Source organism: Triturus cristatus, chromosome 9 (assembly GCF_964204655.1).
Source record: "Triturus cristatus chromosome 9, aTriCri1.1, whole genome shotgun sequence".
Classification (NCBI taxonomy): Eukaryota; Metazoa; Chordata; class Amphibia; order Caudata; family Salamandridae; genus Triturus; species Triturus cristatus.
Genome location: NC_140592.1, coordinates 232,150,426 through 232,177,155, shown reverse-complemented (window position 1 = coordinate 232,177,155; position 26,730 = coordinate 232,150,426). Strand labels below are relative to the sequence as shown.

The window sequence follows — 26,730 nt, the reverse complement described above, 5'->3', positions numbered from 1 at the left end:
TGGATCCAAGCACATTGGGGAGAGATACTTTCAAAGGATTGGAGCAAAGGCACGGGTTATCCTTTACCTCCATTAGTGATGATTCAGAGGATGTTGATGAGGCAATAAGTGTGTTGAGTGGTGGTGGTGACACCATTTTGGATGTCACAGCCATGTTTTTCAAGTTTGATGACGATGGTGCAGGAGGAGACATTTTTGATCAGAGCTGACAGAGGGCTTTAAAGAGGTGTAGATGGGGAATAAAACTCACTTATAAGAGAACAGAGATGCTGAACCTTCTTTCTTAGAGGATATCTGTGGAATTAAGCAGTTGGAGGGCTTTTCAGAAGTCTTTTGCTCTCTTGTATGAGTCTTGGGCTCCAAGAACCAAAAGATGGTATAAGGACAGGCATGAAGAGAGTAGGTACCCTATTTCTTGGGGAGGAATTTGATTCTCCTTGAGGCTTCTGTGGTAAATTTGGTTAATTTTCTCTCTAAGTTATATAATAACGGATTGAGTTCTAAGACTGTGACTTGTTATGGGTCCACTGTAGTGACTGGTCATTCTTTGATTTAAGCAGATTGATAAATAAGAACAGTTGAGTTTGCAGAGTGCTTAAAAGCATGATATTAAAGCTGTCAAGAAGGACTAGGTAAAGTTCTTTGTGATGGAGGTAAGGGTTTTTTAAACCACGTAATAAGTATTTGAGTTTGTGAGAGATTAATTTGAAGTTGCCAACTTTGAAGTGTTTCATGTATTTTTGATTGTAGATGAGTAGCAGGTTTTGCATTCCAGGTGAGGTTTGGTTTCAGATTTTGAGGAGAGCAAAAACTATGAATGAGTTTATTCTTTCCCTGAAGTTTGAAGAGAACCCAGACTTTTGAGGTTGCATGTATGCAAGAACATGAATAATTGGAATGGAGGAGTACAGACAACCGATGAGGAGCAATTGTTAATTTCATATTTGAAACAGATAAAGTCATGAAGGCAGCAACAGTAGCAAGATGGAATAAAGGAGTAGCCAATGATTTCAGGGTGACTTAGATTCAAAGCCCATTCAGACATCAGCATGGTACGTTACTTCAGGGCGACCCAGTGGAATACAGGGTTAATGGTTGCCATAACTAGGCCCTCTTCCTCCTCATGTAAAGCATCACACTGGAGAATCCCAGGACTTCATTCTCCCTAGGGACCTAGGTAATTCCTCAGATTTCCTCTCCCTGACCGAAGGGTACTGCTGCATTGTGGAGAGAATTTGAGTTTATAGGTGCTTTCGGCATACACTGGCTGTCTTTTTCATTCATAGAAAATAACAACTTTACAAACTAAATATAGTTACATTTGAACCAGTGTCTATGTAGATGAAACAACAGAGGTCAATCCACAGCAATAAAATCAAATTGATAGGATGAAGTAACATAGGAAAGGTCCTTATTAAAGTTGTCATTCATAGAAGTGTATGAGGAAAGCTTGGTCACCTTCGGTTTTGAGAGACTTGTCTCTAGTGTCCCACTTTTAGGCAAGTATGTTTAGGGACTTCCTCAAAGAAGTCACATTGAAAGAAAAAGACACATTTGTAATCATCTTCTAGGTCTTCTTCAAGATGTTCCTTTTCCAAGATGCATCTGATGGTGTCATGTCTGATCTTGTCATAAAATGGGCGTCTTAGAGGAAAGTGGGCGAGGTCCTCGTGCTCTCTCGATATGCAGTTTGGTGTTGTTGATCGATGACGCTTTTTCAGAGTTCAGTTCATGGGGAGGATTCCCCTGCTGGCTATGGCGAATAGTCTCCTGTCTCTGAAATTTGTAAGTTTAACCAGGTACGGTTGCATTTGGGGTATATTGTCAAATAGTCTTGTGTGCCTGGCTGGGCGAAAGTTCTCGAGGATAACCCGTTTTTCGGATGCTCTTCGTGTCTCAAATTGTTTATTTACACTCCGATTTATTCTTTACATAGACATTGGCCTGAAAGCTGGATTGCTATGGCTGGGCCTATGCTGTTTGCCACTTTTTTCCAACTAATGGTAACTTTTGACATTAGACAAAATTCTAGAGTTTAGAGTTATCCTCCTGTGAAACTCCCAAACGGAATCTACAGAGAGGCATTGTCATTGTAGAGTAGGCAGAGAAAACAACCACTCTTCTACCATCCTCCATCAAAGCGCCTCTTTGTAAATCTGACATCAAGTACTGTAACCAGTTTTTCACATGGAGTCCCATTGGCAGAGGCAGGATGCCTCTGTGACAGTGTCATAATACCCTGTTCTGCCACTGTTTTGATCTGGTGATGGGAAATGGGGCCAAATCTTTGCCTATTAATGCAGACTATCAAGACTGTAGCCGTGAATCTTTAGAAGTGGAGTTAGGTCATATTGAACTGTAAATGTGTTTTCTGACATGGGGCATGTATGTACAGGCTTTCAATAATAGTCAGACTGCCATTTCTATTTTCTGTAGGTGAAGGTGCTGGACCTTGCTGCGCTGGAATTTCTGGAAGATGATGTCCTTATCATGGCTACCGATGGACTTTGGGATGTGCTTTGCAATGAGGAGGTGGCTCGGATCACTAGGAGCTTTCTGAATGATAATAGAGTAAACCCATCCCGGTAAAGAACCCTCTCTCCCACAGATTGTGATACTGTTAGATGTGCAATTTTGCTGAATTACCTGTGGCATAGTTCTTAATTTGTCTGCATTGTCCTATGAGACCCTCAACTATTTATCACTGAAGAGTAATATCTCTTTGTTTTGCTCTGTTTGAAAATCGATAGACTTATGTATTCTACAGAGCTTCACCCTGTCTACTCTTAGAGGCTCTTCACATTTACATAGCTCAGTCATTTTTAAATTCATGCAAAGACTGTGACTCGCTGCTTATCAGCGAGTAGGCTTCACTGTTATTTGTGTCTTTCATAAGATTGAACACTATAATTTTCCCTTGACTCATCAGGCTGAGCTCTTGTGTGTGAGTAATGTGTGTGAGTAATCCCCCGTGTTTGCTCAAAGCTCACCATGTGAGAAGCTAGCTTGTTGAATCATCCTACAGTTCACAGCTTTGCAGTTCATTGTTCCGTGAGTTTTTTACTTCCTTGTCCATTGCATTACCTGTGTGACATCATATCACATCTCTTATCACCTTCTTTTGTATTCATCCATGGTTTATCGCAGGATGAGGTTACCTTTGAGTCAGTGCCCTTTGACTTTCCCTTTGATTTACTGACAGATGTGTTCCCTTTTTCAGTATTGTTTTTCGAACTCCTCTGCAAACCCTCACCATTTGCATTTCCTTACTACACATCACCTTCCATGCTGTTCATTTGGCAATTATTGCAGCTCTTCTGGAGCTCGTCATTTGCACGTATTCACCTGTTGCAGTCCCCTGACTTCCTCAACTGATATTTCACTTTCACCTTCCATCTGCAGTGTATTGCACTTCCTGTCCCGTGCGATCCACCAGTACATGTGCTACCTCACATCCCTTTGTGTCATGCTTCTCTATATCCTGTTGTCCAGTGTGCTTCTCTGTCAACATTTGCTTACGGTGCTATGCTGGCATGCACCACTTGTTGAAAGGGCTAGATTTCTTAAATTCAATACATGTATTCCAAGGGCCTTCACTTGTTATGCGTCAAATAATATGGTCCTGTGCTTCATCTTCTCATCTGAGCTACATAGTTCAAAGTACTCTCCTACGCATCCTCCTTAGATTCCCCTAGAGTACATTAAATACTGCACTTTGGAATGATCCATTGTACCTTAGGCATCTTCCATTGCCTTTGGCTCTCTTAAGAAAGTCAAACTTTTATGGAATCCCAATGAGGCATCATCTGTTTCCCAAGTGATGCAGGAAGCACTATATCATCCATCTCCAGTGAACAGACACAAGTGATCTTCCTTGTCCTGTGTGGTACTCAACAGCACATCTCTCACAGTGCTTGATCTTTCATACATTCACATGCTTGAATTGAATGTGTGATGGTATTCCGCAAGCCAGAATCACACTGTGCCTTCACAGCGCTGTCATTAGAACGAATACGCCTTTAGTACACATTCGTTCAGCATGCAAGTCGTTATAATGACTTGCCTTAGGGGGGTGCTGGATTTTGGAATAGGTTAATTTACTATTCCAACTCCAGTATGCGCAACAGTAGAGAAGGTGTTGAATTTTAAATCCAACACCATTCTACCAATGCACCCCCCTACGGCAAGTTGTCATAACGACTTGCGTGCTGAACGAATGAGTACTAAAGACGCGTATGTTCTTTTGCTGGTGCTGTAAAGGCACAGCAGGTTTCCGGCTTCGGGTTGAAGGAAGTTTTCAGCTTGAATTATTCCGTGTTATCGGGCAGGGAATCCTCAGCGAGAACATTACAGCATCAGAATGCATTGATTTGGCATAGTACTTTAAACAGCCTATCTGCTGCTTTGTCTCAACTGTAAGGGAGGAATTGTAGCGAGGAATCTTTGAGCTCTACTCCCCCCTAGAGTGTAACATGGATCCCATTTTAATTTAAATATTAAATGAGTTAAAAAGCAGCCTGAAGCATAGAGCTTCTCACACTACCTGTATACTTCAAACAGTTGCACCCATTAATGATATTTGTACTTGACGTTTTAGGTGTTATGTTCAATCAGTCAATAATCCCCTATATGATTATTAATGGGCCATGGACACCGGTGCCCATGATTGCTATGCAGGGCACAGGGACAAAGTTGAATGCTTAGGGAACTACAGCAAATGTTAACTTTTTCTAAACCAAAAATAAGATGTCTATTGGACACCTCAGCAGCACTTTTTGGAAGAATCAAAGGCAGCTATTTAAAGGGAACAAAGGGAATACACCTGTTGCCTTGTAAGACATCACAATATTCCAAATCTTTCTGGACTTTCACCAAATATATTCATGCTTTCTCTGCATTTCAGGACATATGCATCCCACTTTATGCCCGAATCACTACCACACAGGCACCTTACTCCTTAGATTAGTGAAGTCTCTGTGCTAGAAGTTCCTGTCTCTTCAGTCGTGTCCTCGATGATGTCTGGGATCATTCGTGTAGGTGTTTCCTGGAAGAGCAATCTTCTTTCTCATCACAGCCTATTCTCTTTTCCACAAGGAGGGTAAATGCTCGTTTTGCTTTCCTTGAGGGTACCTCATTGAAAGTCGGCTCAATTTGTTTATTGCTATACAAAAGCTTTAATCTCCATGAACTGCAGGAAGATATCTTTCATATATTTACCCACTTGGAAGGTCGGGCATCCCCTGACATGTACAATTAAGGCACTGGCTAAGTCCTTATACATGTTAAGCCATTAAAAAAAATTATAGTACCAGTATGTGTAGTGCATGTGCTTCCATCACACATTTCTCAAACCACAGGAGTGCAACATCTGTAGCACGTTTTCAGCCAAATACTTCTGAGATAGAAGAAAGGCCTTAAATCATAAGGACATTAAAAAGGTGGAATCAATTTGCATTGTATGCCCTCTCACTCATTCCAAGAGGCTGCTGAAAAGGCACCATAAAGAGACCGAACTTCACTGGGATAAAGGACTGAAAGCAACGGAGCTGACCCAGGGTTCAAGAGTTTAATTTCCGCTCTCACCATAACCAAAGACTAGAGTGGTTCCTTCTGGCCTCTAAAAAAGCACCACCTAAATTATGAATCTCTTCATTGGCATCTGGATTATTAAATCAGCTGCCAACAAAGCCCTCCTTGTTAACTACCTGCTCTTCAATGACTCCTGTTGGTGGAAGATGTCATTATGGATAAATGCGTGTTCAGTGAGAGTTGCGCCCTTTATGATGCCATCATTAATGATCCATTGGACTTGACTGATTTCTTTGCCACCGTCACAGGACAATGTTAATTTGTAAAAAGTATTAAAACTATTGCAATCAGAACTTCAAGCACAAATTAAGCTATTACAAGCTGTTCTTGTGCTTACAGTAGTGTCCCTCATTGAAATTATTCAACAATTTACAGCATGACTCCAAGAGGAAGCTTCTTCAGATAAAGATCTTTCATGATACAGAGAGGCTGGGGACTTAGAGGGTTGTTGCACAGTGGGAATGAAATTAGAACCATTCCATGACTATTTTGAGAAAGAATAATTTTACAACCCCTATTGACCATTTTACCAGACAATTCCGAGGCCCATTTAAGGGACACCTTTGATTGAAGTAATTACTAACTTTATAAACTCAGTAAAAACATGATACAGGGCTTTTGTTGTAGATTTTCTGCTGTGCACCCTCAAGATTCTATCTACAACTATGTGAGCAGACCAACATCTACAGGAAGATCTCTGCTTTATCATCAAGATGAAGGGAGCTGGAAGCCTCTCCTCTTCATACTAGAGTGGGAGAGACTCGAAAGGTCTCCTGCTGAGGGTCTGAGCCTCCTGTCAAACAAACCATACCAAATGTCTTCCTTACCCACTGTCCACGGCAAAATCATTACTCCTATATTCCTGCATCGGGACAGTTAACCATTTCAGAGAGGAAGCCAGGTTGTCTTCCGTGTTTGCCCATCCAGTGCTAATGGGTTTAATGCACAACCCCGTTATAACATTTTCTCTGTTGTTCTTCCTATCTGAGAGCTCAGCAGTGTACTGCCAATGCTTAGGTCCCTTCTATTTAAGCTGGTACACAAAGCAGACTTGAAATTCTTATCAAAGAACTCATCATTATTAACCATTACCTCAACAAGGTGAATCAACAAAATATTGCCCTTCTCGAGAAGAGAGCAGTTTGTGAAATTCCTTATCAACAAAGTGTTGTGGAAAGCAAATACCCACTTGATGCTGGAAAAGCAGACAAACTTTCAGACTTTGATCTTAGTATTCACCTTCTTTCTGAACCTAGGTAATTGTTTATAAAATACCCTTCCTCTACTGGGTATCATGAGGAGTCAGAAATGATCTCTTATGCAATCAATTCCTTCAACAAAGAAGACCAAGTGTTCAATAACACCAATGGTTCATTTGTATGGTCCGTGTAACAAAGGATAACCTCTACCTAAAGAGGGCATGACCCATTGAATTTATGTTTGCTTAACTGGTTGCCACAACAAAGCAGAAAGAGCCCTATCCAACAGAGTCAGAACACATTCCACCGGAGGGATTGCAGTGACTGAGGCACTCTTTGGAGGCGTCCCTGTGACAGACACCCGCCAAGCAGCAGCATCAAAATCATATACTATCTACTTCACACATCAGCTTTTTTAAATTAAATTAGAGTTTCTAAAATGGTACAGCACTTTATTTCCTATATGAATATTTTACGCAACACATACAGATCACCATTTTACTGGGTAGGTCTACATGCATGTAGCAACATTACATTCCACTCATAGTTGTTCCCCATGATCAATCTCTAATATCCATTGTTCCACCTGAATATTCAAATCCCTCTCCAGTCTTGCCCAATTCTTGTTATATGCGCTACAGTCCATTCATTCCCTATACCGTGTGAACAAATGTCATAATGAAATCTGAGACAGTCTGGAGATCTATTTTACCAAAGCACCATAACTTCAGGTGTGTAATGTACCCCTCATGCACTTCCAACTTTAGATATTTTGTGCCACCCCATATATCCTGTCATTAATTTAGCTTCTAGTGGTACAATGAGGTGTTTTATAGGGGAGAGTGTATGTTGCAGCTGAAGGTACCTAAAGAATGGATGTTTAGGTAGGATATATGCAACACAAACAGATGATGGACGGAATATTGAACATTGTCAAACATTCACCCCCAGTCACAGATCTGGGTTTAATCCATCATTTTTGTGTTCCCCATGCCATTCCAGTTTAGACCCAGTCATATGCAAATCAGCCTTGGCCCTGTTCCCACGGGGAACAGCCTTGGCCCTGTTCCCCGTGGGAACATTATATCCCAAACTGCCAGGCCAGGTTCTCCCTGGACCAGAAAACAAGCATCCTGGGACCGGTTTCGGAGCATCGCCCCACATCAGCCAGGCTAGCTCGAAACCAGTGGCATAGTGAGCATAGGACCCATGTCTGGGCATACCCTTCCCAGTTAGGGTGAAAATGCAACACAAAAAGATGATGGACGGAATGTTGAACATTGTCAAACATTCACCCCCAGTCACAGATCTGGGTTTAATCCATCAGTATTTTGCTCGCCGTTCCAGTTTGGACCCAGCCATCCGTAGGTCTGTGGTGCGCCTGGTTTATTGCTAACCCAGCTATTCATAGGACTAGGTAAAGTTCACTGACTGCTAATACTTTGTCAAGCATTGTCTAAAGAGGTGGTATGGTGATGCGCTCACATCACTGTTGGCTTTAAATCTAATGACAGTCTAGATCAAAAACCCCATGGGACGGATTGTACCCAATAACCTCTTTCGTTAGAATGAGCTTCCTTCCTTCTATCCTTCCTTCCTCCTCACCCCCTCCCTATCTTCCTCCTTCCTATGTTTCCATTTTACCTTCATTTCCTATCCTCCTCCTTCCTCGCCTCTCTCCCATTCTCTCTGACTTAGCCGTATGTCAAGAATTTAAATGTATTTATTAATACCTTTCACTTTTAGTAGTTTGAAATCTGAGCTCTCATGGTCAGTTGTAGTTTATTTATTTATTTTTTGGTTTTATAGAGCACAAACCAGACCTGTGAGGGTATCAGAGCGCTTTACAGGATTGACGGGTGGTAAGAGCAGTCTTAGGACGTGTGTATAAATTGGGATAAGAACAGGTAGATGCATTATACAAGAAAATAAATAATAGGCAGGAACATATCCCGGATACAGTTGGGATAAAAACAGGTAAATGCATTATACGAGAAAACAAGCTGTCTCAATTCCTGGGTGGGATGCCCAGAAGTGCCGGGTAGGTATTATCCAGAAGAACCATGGGTAATGCCGTAATAGAAAGAGAAACAAAATCGCTGAGGTGATTGAAATGCAAGCGTTAGGAGAGGAATTTGCCCATAAGGAAAGTTTTGGCCTCCTTTTTAAAATGTGCCACAGATGGTAGTCTTCTGATGGTGGGCGGGAGTGAGTTCCATATTCTTGGGGCGGCCCCAGAGAAGGCCCAATTGTACTTTTTTTCCGTAAGAGTGCTGGTTGGAGCAAAAGGTCTCTGGCGGATCGTGAGTTTCTAGCTCCTGAGGATACCACGAGTTTCTGGGCAAGAAAAGCTGGGGAATTAGAGCCTTGTGAGTGATGCAAGCCAGCTTAAGTTGGATTCTGGCCTCAAGAGGAAGCCAGTTTAGAGCTTTAAGGTGGGGAGACATATGGTTGAATTTCTTTGAACCAGTTAGGAGTTTGGTGGCGGCATTGAGGCAGGCTTTCAATGGGGCCAAAGAGTTCTTGGGTAGACCTGCGAGGGTAGAGCATCTATAGTCTAGTCTGGAGATGACTAGTGCCTGGGTTGCCATTTTTAGGTCGGGGTGTCGAGGAAATGTTTCAGGTGTCTTAGGTAGCCCTGGTGAAATCAGGCAGTTTTGGCCATCGAGTTGATATTTCCACGCGTATTCAAGTTGCAGTCTAGGGTTATTCCCAGGGATTTAGCACAATGGTAGAAGGGCAGTTTAAAGCTGTGATAGCCTTGATCCATTCCTGAATGTCTGAACTGGTTTTAGGTGGGGAGATAAGGAGAAATTACATTTTTTTTGCGTTAAGTTTGAGCTGGTTAGAGGTGAGCCAATGCACCGTCAGCGTCAAGGCCTCATTCAGGGAGTGAATGTCCTCAGGAGAAGAGATTTTAATGTAGATCTGTGTGTCGTCGGCATACATGTGGTAGGCGATGTTGGCGGTGCGTAGCACCTCTGTGAGTTGTTCAAGGTAAAGATTGAAGAGGGTAGGGCACAGGGTTGATCCTTGGGGGACTCCAACCATGGTCGGAGATGGAGCGGATAAGTTACCGTTGATTAGGATTCTCTGTGAGCTATTCTGGAGGAAGGACCTAAACCATTCAAGAACGGTGCCATCCAATCCCATCCGGAGTTTGAGGCGTTCCAGGAGAGTTTTGTGGTTGACCGTATCGAACGCCGAGGATAGGTCTAGGAGGATTACGAGACAGGTTTTGCCTTGGTCAAGGGCTTGGAGGGCATCATCCACCATGTGGAGGAGGGTCGTTTCCGTGCTGTATCCAGGTCTGAACCCGGATCAGAAGTCATCAAGTAGGTGGAAGTTGGTAATGTGCTGGCTCAACTGCTGTTGCACACATTTCTCCAGGACTTTCGCTAGGAGTGGGATGTTCGATATTGGTCTATAGTTGTCAGGGAAAGCAGGATCCAGCATAGGTTTTTTTAAGATGGGGACGACTTGTCCAGCCTTAAGAGAGTCGGGTATCGATCCCTCTAGGAGGGATGCGTTGATTATTGCAGTCCAAGAAGGTATGATCGCCTGAGAGGCGGCGGCTAGGCAGTTAGAAGGAAGAGGATCATTGTAGTGATTGTTCGGGTTTAAGGAGGATAGAATTTTCGAGACCGAGTGTTCGTCATAGACTTTAAAGTTGGACCAGTGCGCTAGGTTTTTGGGTGATGTGTGGGAGGGCAGTGCGGCGAGAAGAGGTAAAGCAGGCGTAGTTTGGGAGTGCGTTGCGGAATTAAGTTTGTTTCCTAGGGCAGTGATTTTGTCACAGAATAAGGAGGAAAATTCCTCGCATGATATTAGAGATATAGGGATTTCTTTGGAGGTTTTAGCCAATTTGTTAGATTGATGTTTGACCAGGTCGAATAGCTTGCGAGGTCTGTTCTTGGCGTTCTCCAGTTCTGTTCTGAAGAATTCTTTTTTTGCGTTGAGGATTTTCCTATTGTAGGCGTTTCTGGACTGACGGAGAAGTTTTAGATGGGCTGCTGACGGGTGCTGTTTCCAGTTACATTCTGACTGCCGGAGGGATCTCCTCTCCATGTTGAGGTAACCGTTGAACTAGGGGTTCCTGTCTTTGATCTGGGTTCTTTTTAGTTTTAGCGGAGCAAGGTCATCGAGAATGTTGGATATAGTTGAGGAATAATGGTCAGTGAGGTTGTTGACCGTAGTGAGATGGGGGGGGGGGGCTGGGAGGTCAGACTCACAGCGGGAAGCCAGTTTCCCGTGGTCAAGGGTCTTGGTGTCTCTAACCCAACGTTTGGGAATCACGGGTTGTGGTGTCCAAGTCTTGTGGGTGCCAGGCAGAAGGAAGGTGATAGCGTGGTGGTCAGACCAATCACATGGGTCTATAGAGATAAGTTTGACCGCTGAATCCTTGGCGATGATCCAGTCTAGAATGGCGCCTTTCGAGTGAGTTGGGAGTGAGCAGGCTTGGGTAAGGGCTTGGTCGGCCAGGAAGGCTCTGATGGTATTGACCTGAGGGTCCTTGGGGTCGTTCCAGTGCAAGTTGAAGTCGCCAAGGAAAATGTCATTATAGTTAGGGGAGGCCTTGGCTGTGATGATATCCATGAGGAGGTCAGTGAAGGTGTCAATTGTGCCTGGGGGGTGGTAAAAGATGTGCAGTCTGCACAGTTGGGTGGTGGTGTTGCATATGGAAAGTGCAAGGTATTCACAGGCGTCTTTAGGATCAGCCAGAAGTTCAGTAACATGGAGGTTAGAGCGGTAGATGCAGGCAATGCCTCCCCCTTTTTTATGGGATTCCCTGTCCAGCCTTACAATGTTGTAATTGGGCGGGACTAAGAGGTCTAGGCAGGACGATGAGGATTCATTGAGCCAAGATTCAATCAAGACCGCTAAGTCCGGTTTTTGGCTCAGGATGAGATCGGCGACATCAGAGACATGCTTTACTGTTGAGCGGCAGTTAATTAGGAGGCCGGATAGTGGGGGGTCAGAGTGTGTGTCGTGAGTAGGGGCAGAGATAGGTACTAGCGCTAGGTTGCTGTTGATCACGCCTCTGTTGCGGAGGGTAGCTGATCTGTTGGGGGTGTTGCAACCGTGTGGATAGGGTGTTCGGCACTCAGATCTGGGGGGTATGGGCTAATCAGAGCCGAATTGTAGCTAATGAGGAGGTCTACAACTTCTTCCTCTGTGAGGTCTAGAGAGCTAGGCGTTACGGGGGGCGGTTTGTAGGTACGGAGCAGGGCCAGAGTTTCCTACTCTGAGAGGTGGCAAGGCTGCTTGCAAGGGCGCTGGTGTCTCAGGGATAGCCGTAAAGGGTGAACAGGGGGCTCAAAGGAAGGGGGGGAGTAGAGTTCTGTGAGAGCTTGAAGTTCGAGAAAGAGCGTTCTGTGAGGCGCAGGAGGTTCTTTAGATCCAGAATGGAGTTGTGGAGGCTAAGGGTTAGTTTGGTAGCTCTGCAGTGGAGAGTATCCATATCCCTAAAGGAGGGATGCTCTTGCGGGCAGGTGGCCGGAGGAGTGGGAGCGATTCTGATGGGATGTGCTGGTAGCCTAGTAGTGAGGCTGAGTCGACCAGTGTCATGAACCCTTGCTGGAGTTTCAATATCCCTATGAGAGGGAAGAGCTTGCAGGCAGGAGGTCAGAGGTTTAGGCATGCATCAGTTGGCATGTGTTGGTGGCATGGTGGTGGGGCTAGGTCAACCTGTGTTGTGAGCCCTAGGAAGGGTGGTTTGTGACAGGTTAGGCACCCTTGGCGGATTGGGCGAGGGATGGTGCAGGAGGAGCCTGGACGGAGGTGGGTTGTGCACATATTTTCTAAGGAGGGTGAAGAGGTCCGCAAATTTATTGAGGTCTTTGGGTGGAGCTTGGATCAGGATGATGCCATTTTTGTATAGGGTGATGGTGAGGTTGGCACGCAGGTTTGCGGAGGGTGCGGTTCTGAGTTTATAGCCGTATGGAATGTTCCTGGCTTCGTGTACCTTAAGGAGGTTCGAGAAGACTTTGCGCCATAGGGATGTTTTCCTGGAGTAGAAGATAAGGTCACTAATGACTGTGCCCTTGTCTGCGCTGAATCGCAGGTCAAAGACCAGGGTCTTGGGATGACTTTACAGGATGGAATGTTTGAAGGATTTAGCGGCGATTTTGGAGAGATTAGGAGGATAGACCATGGTGTAGGTTTTGTCACCCATGGAGGTCAAGCAGGGTCCTGCCATGCTGGGGAAAAGTCGGGAGGCTCCCGCCAAGGAGGTCAACAGAACTGCCGGGCTCTGGCCATGAGGAACAAGCTTCGGGGCCTACACAGGAAGACTTCAGTCTAGCAGGGAGTCCCGAAGGACGGGAGCAGCAAAAGATCCAGTGGCTGGACGGAATGCGATAGAGTAGGGTGACTTAGGGGAGGATGATCTCAATGAACCCCACAATGGCTCTGTGGAGGAAAGTCAGGGGAAGATCAAATTTGCAGGGGCGAGGCAACAACGGGCCAAACGGGGTGGGCGACATAAGTGAGGGGCAAGCAGCTGGCGCGGCAGGTCTCCGGGCCGCTTCATCCGCAAGCAGGATATCACTGTTATAGGAGGCCGTGCAGGGGTGTGCATCTGCAGGTGCGAGGCTGGCTGGGAAGCGCTGAAGCAAGAGGCCGCAGGGTGAGGTTGCAGCGGGCTGATATCAATTTGTTAAAACCAATTTGTCTGATTTGCAACTCAGTCAATGTTGAGGATAGACTGCACAAAATACTTTGTTAAATGAGTGTATTCTGGCACTGCTGATCTAACATTTATGCTGAGGATTCCTATTTTGATGACGGGGAATAATTCAAACTTGAATCTGTGTATCATACCAGCACTGGAGAGGTAAATATGCTTTTCTTTCCTCTTCTTCACCTGTGAATCAAAGCACCATAGGCAACCGCCCGCCCCCGCACCTAGTAATGCATTCCCCCTATTGGTTCTCCATCAAAATTGAGGCCCAGTTTTGAACCGTTTCTCTCTTGCAGGTTTTCGGAATTGGCAGTCCATTTGGTACATCTGGCCAGAGGAAGCTTCAATGAACAACAATGGATTATGGACAATGATTCCCCTGCTTCGTACGATGACATCTCCGTGTTTGTCATTCCACTTTTGAGACACAGAGGCCATGACACCTAAGGACAGCAGAACCAAGCTTGTGCTACAGCCTACCTTGGAAGTGATGCTGTCCAGAGTGCAGAATCTGAGGTGGAGACTTCTTCGAGGACTCTAATAGTAACCCTACGGCCAGGCATGCGTCTCTCCCATCATTTATGTGACAAGTACCATGAGACAGTCAGACACGTGGCTCTTTATAACCTGAGGTCTTGGAACTGTTTGCTCCTCTTAAAGATAGGAATATGCTGCCTTCATCAATTGGAGGACTTTTGTGCCAAGGAATCCCCATCATTGCGCCTCTGCTGGCTGGAGTTGCTTGTCGTGGGTACATTTTACCAAAAGCACACTTAGGGAATTGCCTCCTGGGAGGGTCTGGCAGAATTAGGGATGAGGTCGTACAAGACGCTGGTCTGTGCAAGAAGCACAGAGGTAGTAAAGAGCCTGTTTTTGAAAGTGTCTAATTGTGATACAAGTCAATTTAATAAGAGTACTGAAACGTGTGCTTTAGCCTCTATTTGACAGATGTCTTAGAGCAAAATATTTATAGAGCCATTGCAGGCAGGTCTGTAGGGAAGTAGAGAGGAAAGCTGGTTGAAGAGGGCAAAATATTGCAGGTTAAATCTTGCCCTGACTATTCAGCACTTTCTTCTGCTGGTGCCTTGGTTCACCCATGTAAGTGTAGAAGGCATGATTTGAAGTGGACGAGCACGAGTGAGTCACTGTTCCATTATTCTGTAATTGTTTTTATACACCCCTCTTCAGGGCACGAGTCAGGGGGGGGGGGGGGGGTACACGTGGTTAACGCCGGCCAAGAAGTTGGGCCCCACTAAAAAATGTGCTGCACTCGTTCCCGTGTAATTTCCAAACACCAGGACACTTTCAGCAGCGCCTGCACGCTGTCTACTTTCCATCTGCAACAAGTAACAACGTGCAGGCGGGGACGGGGCTTTCTTATTTTAGACTCCTGCTGGGCCCATAACAAAGGCCGAATTTGAGGGGTCATCAGGCCTCCTTTTGTTCAAGTCTCCTGGCTGGGAGCAGTCAGGAGCCTCACACCTTGAAGCAAATGCAGCAGAGGGTAAACAAAGGTTAGCACTTCACACATACTTAAAAGAGGCAGCTTTTCACTTTGTTCAGGCTCTGTTTACTAGATATGCATGCACTATAAGAATGTCAGATGTGTTGGTCTCTCCCAATATTTACACAAAATAAATGTAATTTATATAGCGCTTTTTACCCCTGAGGAGGCGTTGAAATAATTTTAGTACCACTATCTTTTCTTGTATAGCGCTACTCTTTCCAAAGCAGAGTATCAGAGCGCTTTACATCACACGTACATATTAAAGTGGTGACTTGTGATGCTACTTCCTATGATGTCAATTCCTGTGATGCCACATGTAATATGATGCACTTTGATGTCATGTACCGTGATGTCACGCGCCGTGATGTCACGCGCCGTGATGTCACGCGCCGTGATGTCACGCATCGTGTGGTCACGTGCCGTGATGTCACTTGCATACTGTCTAACTAGGTTAGTCACCCCACTTCTTTTTTTAGGACTTGTGCCCTGCCCCTCTTGTGAAAGTCACCACATGCAAGATTACTACCAGCGATCCGACTTGGTTGCCAAGAGTAATGTAGCAAGCATTTGCAATGCAATAGGTCTCGCATTACTGAAAGTTTGAGCTATTGGCGTTGCTAAAAATAATGCAATGCCAATAGCTCAAACTTTCAGTAATGCGAGAGCTATTGCATTGCAGATCAATCGAGGCACATGCACTTTAGTTTTAAACATCTTAAGCTAAAGTGCAGGTGCCACGATTGCTTCAAAAGTAAGGAAATAGACAAAAACCTTTTTTTTCTATTTCTTTACTTTTGAACCAAATGGGGCACCCGCGCTTTAACTTAAGCTGTTTAAAGCTAAAGCACGGGTCCTGCAATTGTAACAAAAGTAAACAAGTAGAAATCTACTTTTGTTATAATGATGGCACCCACGCTTTAGCTTTAAACATCTTAAGCTGAAGCGCAGTTGCCACAATTGCTTCAAAAGTAAATAAATAGAAAAAAAGGTGTGAGGACGCATTTCTTTCTATTTCTTTACTTTGGAAGCAGTCGCAGCACCCGCGTTTTAGTTTAGGATGTTTAAAGCTAAAGCGGGGCATACCGCCATTCTAAGAAAACATAAAAAAAAGGCATGCGGCCATGTTCGGCAATCGCAACTTTTTAACATATGTTGTAAGTGTTCAACAGATACACATTTATTTGTTTCATCTCCTAAATCTGACAATCTTCTTTCTCTCAAATTATAAATGTCTTCTTTAAGGAGCATTATAGTAACTGACATAATGTCAATGTTATCTGTTGTCTGTTACCATTAAGGATCAGTTGTTTTAGTTGATTGTTGGAGTGGATGCTAATGTTTGTGTCACAATTACGTGTAGTGGTTCTGCAGCAGGCTCAGGTAGTTTGTTTTCATGCAAAACACTTAATAGCATAATAATTGAGACATAAAGAGAAATTAATAGAAATCAAGATGGTCACCTGCCACTTCACTAACAGCTATTTATGTCATGTGCACCTCTTCTATGGGTTGTGCCACTGGCACCACTTCAGAGGCTCCATCAAACTTCAGAAACCCATCAATCTTCAGAAGCGCGCCATCCTACCCCACGGACATTCAGAGACTTTCCTACACCATCACAACAGAGCTCATCAGAGGTCTGGGCAGAGGAGTACACTCGCCCAACCAGCAGCTTCCGATCAGCCACCTACCTGTAACAATCTAGCCTCGAACGCCAGGATGGAAAATCGCATAGCACTCTACAGCTCCCAAGCGGCTACTTGGCCAGACCCAGCCTTAGAAGCTTCTCACAATTGCTCAATTCCCCCAGCATTGGGTTAGAAGTGTCTAAGGTGGGTTTGCAGCTCTTGTGTACTATATTGTAGGTTCGCTGATCTGCAAACTTTTGTGACGTCGCTGTAATCAGGTGTACCTATCCTGCAGTGTGGTGGAGTTGCAGAATTGTAAGACTTCTGAGTCAGTCATCTTGGCTCCTACGAGAATAGAATCAAACCACAAGCTTTGACATCACAAGTAATTTATGTAAGTGTAACTTGGTCTGATGCCCCCCTGTAGTGTACAGCAAGCTAATAATAACTTACTTGTTCCTATCTATCAATCAGAAAATCCTTATCAAATGCCATTTGGAATCTCTATGTTCATGCTAGATCTCCTGAGAGGGAAAGAGGCCCAAGAAAAGTCTCGATCTGGGCTGTTGCAGAGCTTGCTATGGGTCCAAGTACAAGTCGCAAGCCCTTAAAGTTTCAAAAAGCCTTAGCAGCATTCCACAGCCAGGAGATTGAGTCCCTGAAAGAATACAGGAAAGAACTTTCAAGACTGTCTTAGCATGTACATGTGCATGTTATTGGAGTTAAACGAATGATAACTGATTTTCCACCCTTCAAAAGGCTCCAACAAGAAATAACAGATTTCAATTGATCTTATTAAACCATCTAACAATGTGGCCCTTCTCTTCAGTCATCTAAACCTCAATCCACTGAGCTGCCAGTGCCTTATGTGTATAAGAACTGGCACAAATTTCGCAAATGGATCTTGCACAGTGTCCAGAGACAACGCCATATTTGGCTGAGGCAACTATTGTCACAGATGGCCATAAAGTGCAGTGTGCGAACAGGCTCCAGAAAGTTGAGTTGGGAAGTCACTGAAAAGCACTCACACATATGCTTTCAATGACCTTGACTGCACAGAGTGCCTATTCTAGTTTAAAATGACAAGTTACCTGCATCAGTCCAGTGATTGGGATTTACAGAAATAAAAATTTAATTTGACAAGTACTTTCGTCTACCAGGGAAGAACGACGGGATAATGCTTTCTTACGCACACTAGGGCTACCCAATATTCCCCCAGGAGACTGAGTATAAACTTAATCATAGAACAATAGGTTCCTGAAGCAGTAATGTATATTTACTTTGAATTCAGTTGGTATAAAGATCCAACCTATAATGAATTAAACAAAGAAAACAAGCATATAATAAGGCATACCACAAAATTGAATTGTGAAAAAGTTTCGTTTTTATTCAGCAATGTGTGTCAATACTTAAAAAGAATATATAGTCCTTGTTAAACCAGGGTCCAAGATGTAATAATATGAAAAGCACCGCCAACCCACAATAATCACAGAATCCAATTTATAGTATATTTGCTAGTGATTAATGGGGATTGGCATATCCACCTAACACATCAAAGACTTTCTGACCATAGTCCATTCAAACTGGTAACTTGGTTGAAAATAATCGAAGTGAGATGATAGGAATCAGAGAGGATGTACTGTCAACATTTCGGTCTCAATTGGCTAAAGCGTCCACAAGACCATCTTCAGGACGGTGTGATGAAAACAAAACCAAAAGAACAGACTCCTGAGGAACCTAGCAGAATACATAAATGTCAATAAATATCTATTAAAAAATGAAATAAAATAATCGGTAGCGCTAAAAGGGAATCACATTGTGGATCAATCACCAAAAGTGTGCTACCCAAAAAATATAGCACCACCAAAAGACAAGTGCAACTAATCAACAGACACCGCAACCCCACCTACAGACCCAAAGTGCAAATAAATAAATCGGATGCACCAACACCAACTTAAAGCACTTACCAAAGAAATCTCCAATTAAAACATGTTCTACTTTTGAAGGGTCAATCTACATAAAAGAACACACAAAAGTTAATGGTGGTCACTGTAGGAGGCTGGATAAGTATATGGTGTTCACTTATTTAAGTGATGCAACTTGCACTAATCCAGACAACCCTTGTGGTGGTTTTAGTGGTCTTTGATAACCTTTGAAAGCTGTCAAATTAGTAGCTGTGTAGAGCAGCCTCCAGGCTTATCTCGAAGGAGTGTTAAACAGCTTGTTTTACCAGTTTAATCTGTAGTGTAAGTTGGATGAAAAGAAACCACACAGTGGTTAGCAAAAATAAGTCTATTTACACACACAATCGCTAACACATTCGTATATCTCCTACCAGGAGATATTAACACAATACACAAGAATACTTCAAAAGCAATCAGATTAGTAGCACAAAATACAGTGGTGTCCAGGGGACCATATATTAAGAAAGTGGAATGCAAACTGCAAGGAGAAAGTGACTTGGACCAGAAGACCCAGATTAGCCAGGGACACAAGGAACCACCCAAGATAGGTACCCAGGAACCCCACGGAGGCTGTGTGCAGACTGAAAACGCTGCAGCGTCCCGAATGGAAGTCAATAGAGACGTTGCGGTTGGAGTTTAAAGAAGAAGGGCACTTCCCGGAGGACCCTAAAGAAAACCTTTGAAAGACCGGAGGTTGGAGAGCCACCCCACCCTTGGATGCCCCAGGAATCTGGTTACCTGCACCAGGGAAGCCGGTCACATAGGGGTGAAGTGACATCTGAACCTGCCGTAGACAGCAATGGGAGACTTTGAAGAATATGCCGTTGGAGAAGACTGTGAAGGAGTCTGGTGGAATCCAAGGTATTGATTCTGGAAGTGAAGAACCTGTAAGCAGAGGGGATCTAGTCTATGCCATCAGGAGGTGACCAGGAGGCAATAGAGACACAAGCCTACCGATGTTGAGGAGCTCTGAAATGTCGATGGTGAACTTGTCGCTGCAGCTGTGAAGACCAGGCAATGCCGAGGAAGACCAGAAGCCAGGCACAAGCTGTCCCGTGTCGGTGTCTAGGTGATCGGTGTCCGGCGGGAGCAACAACAAGCCTTGGTAACCGCAACTGGTGTAGAAGATGAAAAGGAGCACACGTTGTGGCCAGCAAGGTCCAAAGGACTCACCAACAGCAGGAGAGTCAGAAGGCCCCAAGCAAGCAGGGGAGCCCACTGAACAAAAGGAAGACCCTCAAGAGGACCCACAGGCCAAAGGCACAGGAGTCGCAAGAGGGCCTCGAGCAGCTCACCAAAGATGGAGGCCCACGGTGCAGAGGATGCAGTGAGGACGCTGATCTTCCAGGGAAGAGGTGCTGGAGGATAGAGCTTCTTGTAGCCCAAAGAGCTCTGGAATGCAGAGCTAACAAGCCTTGGGAATGGCAAGTCGATGCATGCACAGGGGTTCGGTCCCAGCGATTCCGACGAGGGATACTGGTCTCAAAATTGCAGAGAGGATAGGTCAGGCCTTGAGGGAGTTGCAGAACCACCACCGGGGTGGCTGGGCTTCGGGAGGAGCTAACCCGTGAGCCTCATTGTGGTGCCTGCAGATGCAGGGGAATGATTCCTTTGTGTGTCCTTGATGTCCACAGGCCTGTTGAAGAACCTGGATGAAGCTCAGACACAGACGATGAAGAAGCAGCCAGAATCTTCCTTGGTACAGTCTCGGTTCCAATCTAAATCCAAGATGTAGTTTCAGGGTTGAATCTTGTCCGACGACGAATCTGAGGAGCCACCCACAGGGGCTCCCTGAAATACCCTAAGGAAAGGGTTGGAATGACTTGGGGGTCCCGCCTAGAAGAGAGGCTGGATAGAGGGGAGGATACTCCCATGTCCCTTGTCCAGTTTCACACCAGAACGGGAGCCCAGGGCTCCATGAACAGGTTCCAACTGGAGTATGCAAGGAGGGCACCAAATGTGCCCTTCAAATCAGTCTGATGGCGCTGGCAAGCAACCCCTCCCCAGCCCAATACACAAAGTCTTGTCTGGGAGGTGGTCATTTTTCCCTGTGACAGGAACTCTATTCTTCTACCTTCCCCTGCTCAAGCTTGGCTCAGCAGCAGGAGGGCAGAATCATGTCTGTGGGCGGCAGCAGCACTAGCTCGCTGCCAGACCCTGAAAGGTTGTTACCCGGAATACAAGGGGTTCCCCAAAGGAGCCCCTCAGTACATGGGATCCCACTTCCAACACCGGAATCGGTGTTGGGATATGATTCCAACATTTTTTACACCAAACATGACCGGGTTAGGTGCAGCCACTATATAGTTAGACATCTCGTAATGACTGATGTCCACTATATGTCTAAAAATGACTGACTGCACTTACAAAGCCTGAAGAATGGACTCTGGGGTTTGTAGGGGGTGTCTTGCTCATGCAGGGGCACCCTCACACTGCCCTCAGGACTGAAGAGCCTGCCATAGGGGTGACTTGTAGGTTTTAAGTGTAGTGACCTCAGATATAAGGAAACGTATATCTTTTGTGAGAGGTGCAAGCACCAACTCACACATACTGCAATAGCAGGGCTGTATTTACAGTTTCAGTGGACTCCCATGGGTGACAAAACAGGCTGCAGCCCATGGGAGACCCCCGTTGTACCTATGCCCAGGGTACCTTAGTACCATATACTAGGGACTTACAAGGCTACACCAGTAGCCAATTGTGGAGGTACAAACCTACTTAACATGTCAATGTTGGGGAGAAAGCACAGTTGCTGGGGTCCTGATTAGCAGGATCCCAGTAGACTAGGTCAAAAAAACACTGACACCAGACAAAAAGTGGGGGTAACCATACTATTTTTTTTTTAAACATATTTTATTGCATTTCTTATTTTCATTTGCATCATTACAATGTTCGCAGCTTTTTTTTACATCCAGTCCTGTATACATTAGTCCTTTGCAGCTCTCCGCTACAATCCAGGTATATACAACATCTTAATGCGGCTGTTACATTGTCTAGCAATGAACTGAAAGAAGGTGGACATTTGTGACAAGCATATTACTACAATATTGATACTAACTACCCAAAACTCCCCTCTTCCCACCCTCCCCGGTCTCGCGCGTACCTCTCCTATCGGTCTTGTAAGTGTAAACTTCAGCCTATGCTTGTTGCCTGGTCGTGTGCGTGTGCCGCGATACCTCCTGCGTATACGTTGGCTTTAGGGCTTGGTTATTTTTGTATGTATTAGGTTATAATACCTATGGCTGGGTTTCAGCTGCCGCTATGGACTTTAGAGCTTCCAATAGAGCATCTCACTCTAATGCTATCGGTACTTTCCGCAACCCTTTAAGCTCTTCCCTGTGTAGTGTTGCGCTCTCTGCAGTGCCCCAGCGGATTAGTTCCGAGTGCCATGCCAATACGTCTGGAGGTCTCCGTGACTGCCATCTCATTGTAATGTTACGTATGGCTAATCTAAGTGCAAGATCCATAAGTCGGTATTGTACTTTGTGTTTGTGCGCTTGTGTATGCAATCCTAGAATGCACTCCTCCACCGTATTTTTCACCTCCCACTCCGTTGCTTCTCCTATTCTATGCCTTATGGTGTCCCAGTACCCTCGCATTCTTGGACAGGTCCACAACATGTGAATTAGGTCAGCGGCTTCTAACATACATCTCGGACAGTGGTGTTGTGTCTGGGGGAACATTCTGTCCAGCCTATGCGGAGTAAGGTAGGCCCTGTGCAATACCATGGTCTGTATAAATTTAAGGGGTAACCATACTAAAAGGATCCTACCTTCCTACAGTCACAAATACGATTCCATACTCTCCCTGATAAAGTCGTAGCTGCTTACCCAAAAACTATTAATGAAAAAGCTAATGGCACAAAGTTCTCCAGTATTGAATCTTTCATAGATTCACATGCTTGTATCTTCCCCGTCGTCATGGTGGGAGTCTCACGGTAAAGGAAATAAATAGCAGTAAAAGAAAAAGCTGCAGAGATACCATAGATAACTATAGACTTTGGTATCCCAGTATCATCATTATGTGGACCAAATGCCAGCCAATGAGACGCCAGCCCTGAGATCACACTCCCATCATACCTCAGATTTCCAACCACCATCGTGTGAGAAGGAGTCTCACTGAGCTTTGCTCAGTTTGTTCCCTTGGTTGAACTTTTGACCTGTATTTTACAGCATTTCCTTCTGGAACTGAGGTATTGTCTTTTCTTCAAGTTTACTTCAAAATGTCTGAAAGCTCTAAAAAGAGGCTGTTCAGACCCTGTGGGAAGGCCAGGCTCTTCTCTGAGGACCCCCACAAGGATTGTTTATACTGCCTCTTTCCAAAGCACGTCCCCAAGGAGTGCAAACATGTTATGTTATGTCGGGTATTTATAGAGCGCGCGGCTACTCCCAGGAGTGTCCCGGCGCTAAAATAAAGAACACACACCCGAACAACAGAGGGATGAACCAGAGTACCAGGCAACAAACTGCTAGTTGGGCCGATTAAAGTTGGAATAGCCATGTCTTAAGCATTTTTCTGAAGGCAAGCGAATCCTGGGCCTGGCGGAGAGACAGGAGGAGGTTGTTCCATAGGCCGGATGCAATCGCCTGAAAAGAGCGACCTCCTACCCGCGCAAGACTGATTTTCGGCACAAAAGTCAGGAGTTGAGACGAGGATCTCAGAGTACGTTGAGGGACATAGCGGGGGAACCTATGTCTTAAGTAAGGCGCTCCAATCTGATTGAAAGCTTTAAACACAAGAACCAGGGCTTTAAAACATTTTCAGCAAAGACACTTAAGGATAGAGAGGCAGTTAGTTGTTGTGGCTCCAAAAGAAAAAGGCCACTTCAGAATCTGACTCTGAGGATGATTCTAAGGCTCACTCCTCTTCAAAACGAAAAGGAGAGCCTTCTGAGGCGAAATCTGGTGTAAAAAAGCAAAAAATCTGTAAATCTAAGGAAAAGGGGCCATCTTCCTCCTCACTGCCTCATACTCCTCTCAAAAAGTCCACAGAGACGAGGGCTCCGTCGTCGGATCCATCAACGAAGATAAGAGTTTCTACGACCATTTCGTCAACGAAGGCGGCGTCGACGACGACAGTTACAACAACGACAGCCTTGTTGACGGCAATTATGAAGACGACACCGTCGACGGTTGGGCCGTTGACGACACTGTCGACGACTGGTACGGAGACGACACGGTCGACGACTACTTTTTTGACACCGTCATCGACGGTGTCGACAGTCGCTCCGTCAAAACAACTTTTAAATCTCCAATGAAAAGATCACTGACGACGATCTCTATTAAGAGGTTGCCACCGTCGACGGGCTCGTCAACGGAGAGATCAGCCAATTCAGAATTTACTTCTTGGACAAAAATGTCTCCGCTGCCTCTGTCAAATCTTCTTGAGATGCATGAGTCTGAAGAGGAAAGTCCATATGGGGTCGCATAAAGTCCCTCCCAGCTGAAAATTAAAAGTCAGGACACTGATGAGGAGGAATATCAAGAAGTGCAGGAGGATTTCTCTTTTAAAGATCGACCTCTATCCGGTTCAAAAAGATATGAGTCTTTTCAACAATCCTATGACTATGAGGAAGAGGAGGATAACGCCCCTAGTGTCAGAGAAGATTCTGTGACCATGCCAATATCACTGGTATCGGATTTCAGGAGCATGATCAACGATTACTATCGTCGCTTCCCTGAAGCTAATGCCTCTTCCTTGGACGCTTCAAGTAAGCAGCAACCTGTCGCCCAGGCTCCAATTGTGCAACCTCCGGTGCAGAAGGTGCACACTCCAAGGGTCATTACTATCAGAGATGAGTTAGCTGACAGCGAGGTTGAAGACCAACCTGAGGAAGGATAACTGATTCAAGACGGTCCTGTGGGCGACGAATGGGACCAATACATTATCCCTTCTTCTCCATCGCCGTCACCCTCTCCGGCGACATCTCCACCAGGGGGCATCCTGGGATTCCACAAGCTCATGGAAAAAGCTTCTAAGAGGTTCGATCTTCATCTTCCGGTTAAGGAAACAGAGTGTTTCCTATATGATTTCAAAGAATCTTCTAGGAAATCAATAAGGACAATCCCCATGGTAAATTATATATGGGAGGAGGGACTGAAAATTATGAGGAATCCAGCTTCCGTCGCTGCCTCGGTTCCCAGAATAGAAAAGAAGTACCGGGCTCCTGAATTTTCTCCGGCATGTCTTATTAGTCATCCCCAACCAGAGTCTGTGGTGATGCAAGCTGTACAAAGACGATCAAAAAATCCATCGGCTACTTGTTCAGCTCCTCCTGACAAAGAAGGGAAAAAACTTTATGGAACAGGCAAACGCTTTGCAGTCATGGCAGCAGCTTCTATCAAAGCATCAAATGCGATCGCCATAATTAGCCGTTTCAACAGGCAAATGTGGTCGGATATAGCTCCTCTTTTATCACATCTACCGGAGGACAACAAAGAAGAGGCTACGCTCATTTTACAGGAAGGGGCTAGAGCAGCCTCAGAATCCAAAGACCTAGCCATGGATATATCAGCAGTGGCTTTCAGACAAATGGCAGGAGCCGTAGCGCTTCGCAGGCAGGGATGGCTTAAGACTACCTCATTCAGGCCGGAAGTGCAGGCCAAGATAGTCGACATGCCCTTCAACGCAGAAATTTTATTTGGCAGCCACGTGGATGATGCCCTGCAGGGTATTAAAAAAGATACAGATATGGTGAGGGCATTAGGTTCACTGCAACAAGGCAGATTTTAATCCTTTCGTGGCAGAGGAACAAGAGGACACTAGCAACAGAGATCATCCTATCAGTCCAATAGGTACCAGCTGTACCATCAGCAAGGGTATCGTCAGTATGCAAATAGTCAGCAATTTCGATCCTCAAATACTTCTTACCAACAACAGTCCAGATAAAAGCCATCTGCAAGAGGAAAATTACAGGACACCAATCGAAGACAGTGACAATTCCAAGGCGCCAACCACCTCGTCATTCCACAACCTCCATCAGACCCATTACCTCTCTTCCTATTACCACCAATGGCTGTCTATAACATCGGACAGATGGGTGCTAGACCTAATTCGTCAGGGTCACACCCTTGAGTTCATCTACAAACCACCAGCTCGTCCTCCCATGAACAGAAAACAGCAACATCTCTCGGCCCTCAAGGCCGAAATTCTGTCTCTTCTTGTAAAAAGGAGCAATAGAGGAGGTCCCTTTTCAACAGCGAGGGAAAGGATTCTACTCGCATTTTTTCCTCATAAGGAAAAAGCAATCAAACAAATGGAGACAAGTAATGGATCTCAGAGGCTTAAACAAGTTCATCAGGAAACAATCTCTCTGTATGCTATCTCTTCAAGAAGTTCTGATGATGCTGAGCAGAGGGGAATTTATTACATCTTTAGCTCTATTAGATGCATACTTCCATATTCCAATCCACGTACGACACAGACGGCATCTCAGATTTGCGGTGGCAGGGCGCCACTACCAATTCAGTGTGTTACCTTCGGTCTCCGATCAGCGTCAAGAGTGTTCACGAAATGCATGGCGCCGGTCGCAGCGTATCTGAGGCAGCAAGGTCATCAGATATATCCATATCTGGACGATTGGTTGATAAAGGGCGCATCGTACCAAGACACTCGAGAATCCTTGGAATGTTACATGAATCTCTTCCACTTTCTGAGGTTACGGATAAACATGGAAAAACCGTCTCTAATTCCGTCCCAGTCATCAATTTCTAGGAGCCTTATTGCAAACCAGCGAAGCAAAAGCGTACCCTTTAGAGCAACGCATCCGAAAGATTTTGAAGCTAACTTCAGAACTAAAGAAAAGAAAGTCCACTGCCGTAAGGTTATTCAAATCCTTGTTGGGGATGATGTCATCCTGCATCCCCTTAGTTCCAAGTTGTCGGCTTCACTTGCGGCCTCTACAAGAACTTCTAGACCTTCAATGGGTGCAACATCAAGGCTCCTTCGAGGATCGGATCCTCATCAATCCTCAAATAAAGGAAGCGCTGTCATGGTGGGGAATAAGACAGAACTTATCAGAAGGGCTAATCTTCATGCCTCAATCTCCCAGTTATATAATGACAACAGATGCCTCATTGCAAGGATGGGGAGCGCACCTCCAAGACCTGGAAATTCAAGGACACTGGAGCAAACAAGAGGCTCAATTACACATCAACTTATT

General features: G+C 45.0%; 1 protein-coding gene across 4 annotated transcripts in view; it reads left to right on the top strand.

Annotated features, from left to right (window-relative positions):
• The window catches only part of PPM1M (protein phosphatase, Mg2+/Mn2+ dependent 1M), a 198,429-nt gene extending 183,299 nt beyond the window's left edge, over positions 1-15,130 (top strand). For all 4 annotated transcript variants that reach the window (XM_085624806.1, XM_085624804.1, XM_085624805.1 and 1 more), the window contains 2 exons: positions 2,437-2,585; positions 13,767-15,130. In XM_085624806.1, coding sequence (XP_085480932.1) covers positions 2,437-2,585; positions 13,767-13,917 — 300 coding nt within the window. In that variant the 3' untranslated portion in view covers positions 13,918-15,130. The remainder of the gene's footprint in view (positions 1-2,436; positions 2,586-13,766) is intronic.
• The last annotated feature ends 11,600 nt before the right edge of the window (positions 15,131-26,730 follow it).